Source organism: Electrona antarctica (genome assembly GCF_951216825.1).
Source record: "Electrona antarctica genome assembly, chromosome: 13".
In the NCBI taxonomy this organism is placed as follows: domain Eukaryota; kingdom Metazoa; phylum Chordata; class Actinopteri; order Myctophiformes; family Myctophidae; genus Electrona; species Electrona antarctica.
In genome coordinates, this window is record NC_136794.1 from 24268076 (window position 1) to 24279195 (window position 11120).

An 11120-nucleotide genomic window follows, 5' to 3' on the forward strand; every position below is an offset into this window, starting at 1 on the left:
ACATAAGTAGTTTTTCTTGCACTAGCTTTCTTTCAAGAAAAGGTTTGCCCTTATTGCTATAGATTCATGACAGCATAAATGCTGCAACAAACAACCTATTTCTTCCCAGTTGTTACACTATAACTAAGAAAATGTATTTATCTCATTGATGTATTAATATAAAACTATACTATATATATATACTATATACTATATATTTGTATCTAGTATTTGTCTTCTCGGATGAAAAATAATGCCTCAATGTACTCAATGTGTGATCAACCCCTTCACATCTTCAAACTGCATTTCAAACCTACATCCAGCTGTCGTGTTCAACCTTTGTACCAATCATCTTGAAAATAAAAACATGCCTTCCTCTCGTCTACACAAAAAGACATTAAAGCCAGGAGTGCTGCCATTTTGGCATCAAGAACCACTCTACTTTGGGTTAGTTCCAGTTTGTGCTTTTGGGAAGGCTGTCTATATTATTATCTGTACAGTAATTGGTATTTTTATACGCATGGGGGTTGGTGAGCAGTCATGGACGCTGGCATGCATACCGTCATTATGAAAAGTGTCAACTTGTTTTTGAGGATGTCTAACTGTTCATTTAGCCTGTTTTATGTCACTCTCCCAGCATTCCCCTGTAGGAATAGAAAACTGTGAGGCGTAAAGTAGTGCCATAATAAAGTTAATAATTGAATGAAAGCCACTGATTAATTACATTATTTTAATCTGTTTAGATTACTGATGAACTTTGACCATAATTAGCCTACATTACATTGTCATTATCATTTTAAAGATTTCATTGGGGGGCTTTTTATGCTTTATTGGTAGGTACACAGTAGTCTGACAGGAAATGGGGAGAGAGATGGATGGGTGACACACAGTAAAGGTCGTCAGGATCTGGAGTTGAACCAGCAACACGCTGTCAGGCTGGATTATCAGCCTAGGTGCCCAGACGGCTACGCCAGCCGTCATTGTCATCAATCTGTTCAAGAATGCTAACATGCCAAGGTCTTCCTCTCTGTCCCACTCTTTGCATTTTGCCTCTTCCGCTTTCTCCAGATCTACAGATGGATGGATGATATAGAACGGGACAACCCAGACTTGGTCTCCTCTACGATTTATGGACAAACCTTTGAAGGAAGGAACATTACACTGCTAAAGGTACTTTAACCCATTGAGACTGGGAAAACATCTGTGTCACTTTAGATTTTAACCGCTTTAACCATTATTGTATGGTTATATTAAAAAAATGTGTGCAAATCTTTGAATATATATTATTTTAAAGAGAACAATCTTAACTCAAATCTTTGCTTCTGCGGATCCCTGGAACAAAATATTTTGAGCAGGGGTTTGGTGGCCACATACATGTAATTGTGGGGGTCCTTGACATGAAAAGGTTTGAGCACCACTGACATAGAAACATACGTTTTGTTCAGAAAACGGTTAGGATTAAGGTTTTTAGAATTGGCCTCAGGCCTCAGAATAAATGCCCTTTAATATCATTTTTTTGCTAAAAACTGTGTTCCTAACCACTTAAATCCTAGCATCCCTGTTCTGGGCATGTCATCGTAGTGTTGGCAAACATTTGGTGAAAATAGATGAACATTTGACATGAATCAGATCTGCAAGCCCCCGTATATGGGTCTGTACTTGGCCCCCTCCTTTTTTCCCTCTGAACCAAATCTCTATGCCACAACACCGATTCAACACTGGTAAATTCACAACGCACCCCATTATGATTGTAATGCTTTGTGAGCTTCTTGATCCGCTACTTTGGCTGAAATCTTACCTATTTTCAACAAATGTTGAATGAATGAATGAACGAATGAATGAATGAATGAATGAATGACAACAATTAAAATAAGTGCAATACTAAAAATAATAATAAACAAAAAAAACAAGCATCACTGCATGGCCACAAAGTATACTATAATGTCTTTACACGTTCGAAACGGAGTAGGAAGAAGTATAAAACATAATATAACCCTATTCCCTTCATTTATATATTTCAGCATCATCCCTTGATGTCCATGTTTAATCATGTAATTTTACCCAGAATAGGGATGTTATAGTTTCAAGTGGTCTTCCTGATTTGAGAGTGAAATGACCCCCAACCCTTGGTTTGTTGTGTTTGTCCAGTTAGGGCTAGGAACAGGAAGCCCAGGCAAGAAGGCCATCTGGATGGACTGTGGCATCCATGCCAGGGAATGGATCGCCCCAGCCTTCTGCCAGTGGTTTGTCAAAGAGGTTAGCTCACACATACATGATGCACACAATACCCTTCTAGGCACACACACACACACACACACGCACGCATGCACTCACGCACACACATACACATTGAGAAATGACCCCCTTCCCTCCACACAAGGTTATTCTGACGTATAAAACCAATGAGAAGCTGAACCAGTTGCTGCAGAACCTGGACTTCTATGTGACTCCTGTGGTCAACGTGGATGGATACACCTTCACTTGGACCAACGAGAGCGTGAGTCCACCTCCTGGATTTTATCATCTTCACCACTTCATTAAACCCTATATTTACCTATATGTTAACTGTAGATTCCCAGGAGTCTATCCTATCTTGTTTTGCAGTTGATCATTTTTGCATTCAAGTGCCCCTGAGCCACTCAGGGGCACTTGCATTCAAGTACCCCTGAGCCACTCCCTGGGAGTGGCTCAGGGGTAGAGTGGGCGGTAGAGCAGCCGGATGGGAACGATGAGGTTCCCAGTTCGATCCAGGGCTCCCCCAGAGTTAGTGTCGAAGTGTCCTTGAGCAATACTCTGAACCCCTAATTTCTCCAGATGTGCAGGTTGGTGCCTTGCATGGTTTCCCCCGACCATCGGTGTATGAATGGGTGAATGTAATGCACAATCGATGTAAAGTGCTTTGGATAAAAGCGCTATATAAATGCACCATATTTACCCTCCAAAATGTGTGTCTCTATAGACTCGTCTGTGGAGGAAGTCTCGGTCTACACCTCCTTCAGACTGCAGCTGTTATGGAGTTGACCTGAACAGAAACTTCAATGCCAACTGGGGCGGTCAGTTCCACTTCTAATATTAATTATATATTATATAATTAATATTATTATATAATTATATTAGTTATAACTCAAATTTATTTTTGTTAAATCAACACAAAGTTACAAAAATGCAGTCAATCTTTATAGACTTTTTATAGACATGTTTTCCATTAACCTTGCAAGTCGCAAACTGGCAACCTACTGTATTAGAGCCTACACAAAAATATGAATTATATAGTCATTTAGAAAACGAAAATAATATCCATTTGACACACCTGCATACAAAGTAGAAACACATGTAGATTATAGTATACACTTATACACACACATACTGTCTGTCAGGCAGCAACCTTGTATCTCCATGTTTAATCAGTTTACACACACACACACACAGAGACACACACACACACACACACACACACACACACACACACACACACACACACACACACACACACGCACACACACACACACACACACACACACACACACACACACACACACACACACACACACACACACACACACAGGTATTCTTGAGGGCGGGCGGAGCGTGGGGCTTTGCCCCCCAATTGTCTCCCATTAATATATATTTTCAGAATAATCATAATATCAGTTTGTACGTCCTCTCAGCTGTTGGTGTGTCATATGACTGCTGTCACAACAACTACTGTGGAACATCAGCAACATCTGAGCCTGAAGTTGAAGCTGTGACTGAGTTTGTGGGTAATTATGGAGTCTTTAGTTTTTTTTATTATTATTATTATTTTAAATTGTACCAGCTTGTGTTGTGTTTCATACTGTCTACTATATGTATGATTAATGATTATATATGCCTCCTTTGCAATACTTTAAGTTAACTATATTACAATGACTATTTAGTTATCTTTCTCTCCTACATGTCTTTCGTCTAAAACATATTTATATTCTCCTATTTTGGCCAAATGTTTGCCTCATGACATGCCCACAAGGGATGTCAGGATTCAAGTGGTTAAAGCAGTGATTTTGGAACTTCAAACAAAGGTGTAATGTGGAACATCAGTGCTCATTAGTGGTTTGTCTCGTACCCAGGACAGAGGAAACAACAGATGTTGTGTTTTCTCACCATTCACTCTTCTGGGCAGCTCATCCTAATGCCATATGGACACCCTGAGATTGCTGCCCCCAACCAAGACGAACTGGTGAGCGTTGACAGTGTGTTTGTGTGTATTTTGGAAAGATAGAGTGAAAGAGAGGACTGACGAGATGATGTTGGATGCTCTATAGATGCTTGGAAGAGAGATTCATATAAAAGTGTAAGGGTTTTATTGCTTTTATGAATATAAAAGCAATAAGTCGAATGTAGAAACCTAACAAGACCTACAGTAACCTTGCTCATTTCAAAGTTTAAAAGGGAATGGGGTCATCAAAATCAGTTTTCCTCTCGGGAGCATGCATGACTGTGCACAGTAAATTCCTTGGCATATATGTTGGTCAGACAGAAAAACTAACAGAGTTGGAGGTTGGAGGGAGGGGGTTCATTGTTGAACAGGTGACATATAGTCAGGTCCTATTGGTTAGGCCACCACAAAAACAAAAACAACACAATTTAAGGGAATATACCGAAGTGACTAAATGTATATAATTCAATATAGTCGTGCAAGGAAGTAACGTACAAGAGCCAGACCAAAAAAATGTGTGTTCTACTGACTGTTGTTGTCACGTCCCATCTGTTCATGAACACAGTAAAGAAGCTTTCTAACTAAGGCTATAGTCTCTGTGTTTTGTGTAGAGGGCGGTCGGAGAGGCAGCAGCTGCAGAGATGAAGAAGCTGTATGGAATGAACTACAGAGTGGGAACATCTCCACAAATCCTATGTAAGACACGCTCACATGCGCTCACGCAGGCATGCACGCACGCACGCACACACACACGAACACACATGGACACACACAGACACTATATCAAGTCTGGACCTCCCTTTGGTTGGTGGAGTTTCATACATAACCTGGAAGTAAGTGCTGCCTGAGAGTCAAAAGTCAAATGTAACATTGAGGATTAACTGTCTCCGGCTTGCTTGACCCCTCCCTTCTCCCCCCTCCTTCATTCTGCCCCTCTCTCATTCAAGATGCTAACTCTGGCTCCAGTCGTGACTGGGCTCGACTCATCGGAATCCCCTTCTCCTACACATTTGAACTCAGAGACACAGGTATGTTTGTCATGTGAAAGGTCTTAAATAACTCTGTCATGGTCTACTACAATTCCCTATTTTTGCTTTCACGCCACCATTACAATTTACAATTTAGGCAATTAGAATCAAATACCAGATTGCCTCTATCTATGCCTATCTAATAGGTAAAACAACAACCTAGCATCAGTCTAAACAGTATAATATCAAGAATAAATAATCTATACATTGAAACTATATACTGTATTTGTACAAGGGCAAAAATGGTTAACCAGACTAATCGATTAGTTGAAGAAATTGTGTGTGTGCGTGCGTGCGTGCGTGCGTGCGTGCATCAATTATTTACATGAAATGAAATGAAATGAAATGAAATGAAATGAAATGAAATCTATATTTACCCAGGGTATCTGGGCTAAGCTCAAGAACTTGTTTCCAGCCAGGCCCTGCTCATAGAACACATTTCATCGTAGTGGTTGATGCCTTGTTCAAGGGCATTTCAGCGGTGGTAATTTTAACGTGTCGGACGGCTGGTTCGAACTGGGAACCTTCCGGTATCTAGACCGCGCCGCTATCCGTTCGGCCACCGCTGCCACAGCAAGATTAAGTGGGTTAGAGGTTCTCGTTGTGGGTTTACAGACAGTTCTAGACAGTTCTGGTGTGAACAGCTGCTCAGAACAATGTCAACCCTCTGATCTGTAGGTGAGTTTGGCCACTTGCTACCAGAGGAGCAGATCCAACCAGCATGTGAGGAGGCATACGCTGGAGCTTTCTCCATCATCACCGCAGTCCACGACAAAGCGTTCAACATCACAAACACTGCTGCTGCTACCGTGACAGGGGTCATGAGCTTTACCGGGGTCGCTATCATGTCATTGTCACTGCAGGGTCTTTTGGTGTAAAGCAGTAAAGAGCTCTAAAGGCCCCTTTTCCACCAAAATAGATTTGGTTTTTAGAACTGGTACTGTTGCAGATTCTTGGTACCTTAGTTGGTGCTTTCATAGAACTGCAACTGGCGGCAATTGTTTTTGTTTTGTTCCAGTTCCAAACCAACGTTTAGGGTTCTGAACCAATTCATTTTCAGTGAAAACAACAAACAAACTGGTTTAATATTAGGCAGGGGAAAAAAATAACGACTGAACCATTTCAGCCCCGGTGGAAAAGGGGCCTATGATCAAGTGTTGGTAAGGGAAACTTCCTTGTGTGTCACACAGTCACACTGGATGTGTTAATTTGATGTGGAATTAAGAACTGTTTAATTTGAGAAACTCAGATAGATGAATTGATCAACACACAAAGAGCTTTGCCAATGTAAATGGATGGTAAATGGTGCTGCATTGACTGTATAGTGCCTTTATAGTATATTAGTGTGCCATGTCCATGGCAACAGATGTTCTGTTATGGCTGTTTTAAGTATACCAGTCGACAACGTGACCTAAAAAAAGGATTCTCAAATGACCATGACTCCTGACTTGTAATTGACAGCACTATTTTCATGTTGAATGTCATTTTCATAAGGTGTGCTATTTAACTATGGTTAAATTACAAGGGGTGAACCGTTCACCACTGACTGTCTACAATAAAAACAAATGCTACTTCAATATGATAAAACAAATTGTCTATGCATTCATTGACTTTTAATCTATCAACAATGCTGACACCATGTCAATAACCTCCTCAGAATGAATAGCCTATTTACCTCATAGCATATACAGTATACTCATTTTGATAGTTTGGGATGGCTTAGGGTATAGAGTACAACAACTTGCAATGGGCCTGGTCTACAAGATTCACTACACCACAGAGACGTCACATGTACCTGTCAAACTACTTCCCAAACGTCAACGCCATCGACAATCACAACACCAGAGGGAGCTCCACAGTCCACACCATGTTCAACCCAGATTTGGCTCAAACAAACGGTTAAATTCGTTCTCCTTCTATGCCACAAAAATGTAGAAAGACTGTGAATCCCTATACTCTCCTTATTGGTGGCTACAATTCGAATCTGGACCCAGTAAAATGTCACTGTACATATAATTTATTTTTGATTTCTAACCGTTTATATGATGTTTTTGCATAGTACTGTAAATATGTCAATACATGTTTAAATCCTCTTAGCAGACCTTGCACTGAACTGTATTTTAATTGTCCTTTATCTGCAAACTTTATAGTGTGTGCGTAAAGTATTCAATCAATATATATATGCCTCACACAAAAAATGCACATAACTTCTGAACAGATGAGAGATGAACATAACGCCATGCCACAATACTTTGAAAATAAGGGTTGTCATGGGGCCACAAGAACTGATTAAAACCACTCCCCCTGTTTTCCCTCTACACTAGGCCTATATTTGCAGAAAATATCAATCTATAAAATTCAAACTTGTGGGATGGGCTATTTTCACAAATTGTTAACCATTCATTGATTCATTGATTCATTCATTCATTTAATTGTTCTATTTTAAAAGTATAATTATGCTCATTTCCCATTGTTTCAAAAAAACTTCCTGACAACAGAACTCCAGCAATGGCAGAGGTTCAAGATTACAGTAGGCAGGCAGAAGCATATATTTGTGCATGTTGTGTCTTTGGCGCGATTCATACTCCTATTTTAGAGCCGAATAAAAGTCGGTTCGGCGCTGTAGAGCCTACAATGTGACGTCATTTGAGGTTCGGGGGGGCGGGTACCGTCCTAAAGTCGGCTCTTCGGTGCTACTGAAAATTTCTGACGAGCCGAAATCATTTCGGCACTACAGCGCCGAAACAGCGGTAAAATAGGAGTATGAATCGGCCCTTTGACTTTGAGGCTCTGCCTCAAACACACCAGGTGCCTCTGCGCGCTTTTTTAAACTTTAATTTCTTCCCCACAATGGCGACGGTCACGACACGGACATTGATGTTTCTTCTCTAAAAGATTTCGAAACTTTATGAGGAAAAAAAGAGTTGTGTTGCTGCTATCCCCATTCATCCCGTAAAATACGGGAGTGCCAGTGGTCTTTTAATTGACAATTAAATAAGCACACCAGACCCGTCACGACACAATAACCTTTTGTATAGCCTAGGTTGGCTCTCTGTTAGCCCTGTAAGCACTGGACCAGGGCTAGCTCTCTGTTTACATGGAAAATAAGAGACTTATGAAAGTGATACATGGACTTTTACAAGTTATCCTATCCAGAGGAATATATGCATGGACTTCGTCTATAAATAAAGTAAGTGTCACCATTATATGTATTTATCAGCGCATCCGCATGTCTTTAAAACGCTTTGCTTTGCTCTGTTGTGATTATATTGATGTCGTGTGATAATGGGACGGCGGCAATTTGCGCTGGCACTGTGTTGTTTCAGTTTTTCCCCCAGCTGTGCCCCTTAATTAAGCCTAGCTTAATTATCTTAATTCGCTTAGCCTTAATTATCAGTGCGCCCCCCCCCCTCTCTCTCTCTCTTGATATTAATTATCACGCCCACATTTAGCCTATTAGGCCTACTATTTTGTCATCAATTCAACCTTCACACCTGCGAGGCCAGATGGTTGAGTAGCCAAAATCTGTATTAATGTAAAAGTTACTCTATGTTGAGCACATTTTCTAGTTTAATATTCATAGATCTATATATATATATAGACTCACAGTGAGTCTATATATATATATATATCAACATTGACACACACTGACTATATAGTGACTATGAGTGAGTCACTCACTCATAGTCAGTGTGTGTCAATGTGTGAAATAAATGTTCCATATTTCCACAGCAGGGGGCAGTATTGTTCCACTGTATGGTTTTGAACTACTGAACTATACTGTATTATCAAAGTACACACGTCTGTTTTATATAGCCTTGCAAAAATAACAAAAGAAGACAGAACAATTCTACTGTAATGAATGCATATATTTGCATTGGAGACACAATTAAGTATATCTTGGTCAGGAGGTAAAGTTTAAATGTGACTTTATTCAATGTATCTTCGTCTGCCAAAGGAGCTATGCATAAATATACAAATAACTCCACACTAGAAAGTTTTTTAAAATAAAAATTGAAGATGGCATTTTGCACTGCAGAATGAGATATAGCTGGCTGATCTCCTGCTCCTAGGCTCCTTCAACATACTTAGCTTGCTGTACTGTTGGTACTGAATGGTTGCTCAACACTCCCAGAGAAATTGTTTGAAACATAGGCTACAGGCCATGGGCTTGGGGACCATTTACTATGTAACCACCACCAGTTTTACCATTGTTTTAAGAGGACTGTCACCTGATTGTAGGATCAAATTGTACAGTAAAATCCTCTGTGTTCATTTCACTCTGAGAGTATAAGAAAAGGTCTGCACCGCACTGCTGTTTTTGCAGCCACATCTGAATGTCTTTAACTGCACAGGCTGATTAAATCAACCATAATTTAGATGGAAACTGATAAATATGGAGCACGCTGTTTTCACTCAAAAATGTTCCTTGGCAAGGAACAATGATTGTGTGAGAGAGAGAGAGAGAGAGAGAGAGAGAGAGAGAGAGCATGTGGGAACATTTTTGTGGTTCATAGAGTTTGAGTGCTTAAAATGTGCATGTCTCTGCATGTGTGTGCACAAGTGAGCGTGTGTGGTGTCTGTGTGTACAAAGTGAATGATTAATTATAGTTATTCTTGTGTGATTTTCCTATCAATTGTGACGTTGCCACCTCGTCAAACAAGCCATTCGGATAAGACTTGGCGTAATGGGATTGGGTGTGGTGGTGATATTCCGCAACGTGATGCCTACCATGTCAACATATCTCTTATGATTAGATGATAAGCAGATGGTGATTGTTGATTATTTATGTAAGTCGCTTTTTTCATACACGCTCCTTTGGTACGTCTGTCTGTCTGTCTGTCTGTCTGTCTGTCTGTCTGTCTGAGTCTCTCTGTCTGTCTGTCTCCCACATGCTATGTGTCTCTTTGAGATGTATATGTCCAGACTCCAGAGTGTGTTCACCCCCGCTGTCTCAGTGACTGCTACGGTATGCCACCAGAAGCACACACATGCATGCACACACACACACACGCGCGTGCGCACACAGGCACTGACATTGAGCGTGTGACATTGACATAGTGCAGTTGAATAAGTTATGTGAGGGTGAGTGATGGATCAGTGTGTGTGTGTGTGTGTGTGTGTGTGTGTTTTGAGGTCCCTATAGAATGTGAGCAGTAGCAGAAACAGAGTGGTATGCTAGCCGACACTAAACCTCGACAGGACAGAAAGAGAGGTCAGAAATCAGGGGACCGAGAGAATAATAAGCAGACACACACACACACACACACACACACACACACACACACACAGAGGAACTGGGTTTTGATTCATAGTGATGGGTGCTGGTATTCTGTTCTGTACTGTAGCTATATCCACAGTTCCACACTGATGTGTGTGTGTGTGTGTGTGTGTGTGTGTGTGTGTGTGTGTGTGTGTGTGTGTGTGTGTGTGTGTGTGTGTGTGTGTGTGTGTGTGTGTGTGTGTGTGTGTGTGTGTGTGTGTGTGTGTGTGTGTGTGTGTGTGTGTGTGTGTGTGTGTGTGTGTGTGTGTGTGTGTGTGTGTGTGTATTTGTGAGGGCCAAGCGTCCCCACAAGTATAGTAGTTATTTGTTTTATCATTGGGAGTTAGACTTACAATTACTGTAGGAAGACTCTGGTTGGAGTTGGTCCTGGAAGCCACTGCACTGTGAGCTAATATTGTATTCATAGGCGACCATTTACTAGGGTGCGCTCGTTTTCCCCCGCCGGCTACTATTAGTAGCCAAGGAAAGCACCACCTGCGTGGGCGGCGCTTCACCTTAGTTCTAATACAAACACAAAACCCCATTCTGCCAGCTGCCTCACTAGACTAGTGGACTACTACACTGACTTGCAATCCATGCTTCACAAGTTCACATCCTGCTGCCACCACTATTTTTGAGTGGTGCAACCACTCC

At 41.0% G+C, this 11120-nt stretch overlaps 1 protein-coding gene across 7 annotated transcripts in view; it reads left to right on the top strand.

Annotated features, from left to right (window-relative positions):
• The window catches only part of LOC306935152 (carboxypeptidase O-like), a 32263-nt gene extending 25500 nt beyond the window's left edge, over window positions 1–6763 (top strand). For all 7 annotated transcript variants that reach the window (XM_079518056.1, XM_079518050.1, XM_079518054.1 and 4 more), the window contains 9 exons: window positions 1048–1149; window positions 2128–2235; window positions 2360–2476; window positions 2939–3032; window positions 3648–3740; window positions 4086–4195; window positions 4786–4870; window positions 5122–5202; window positions 5881–6763. In XM_079518056.1, coding sequence (XP_079374182.1) covers window positions 1060–1149; window positions 2128–2235; window positions 2360–2476; window positions 2939–3032; window positions 3648–3740; window positions 4086–4195; window positions 4786–4870; window positions 5122–5202; window positions 5881–6080 — 978 coding nt within the window. In that variant the 5' untranslated portion in view covers window positions 1048–1059 and the 3' untranslated portion in view covers window positions 6081–6763. The remainder of the gene's footprint in view (window positions 1–1047; window positions 1150–2127; window positions 2236–2359; window positions 2477–2938; window positions 3033–3647; window positions 3741–4085; window positions 4196–4785; window positions 4871–5121; window positions 5203–5880) is intronic.
• The last annotated feature ends 4357 nt before the right edge of the window (window positions 6764–11120 follow it).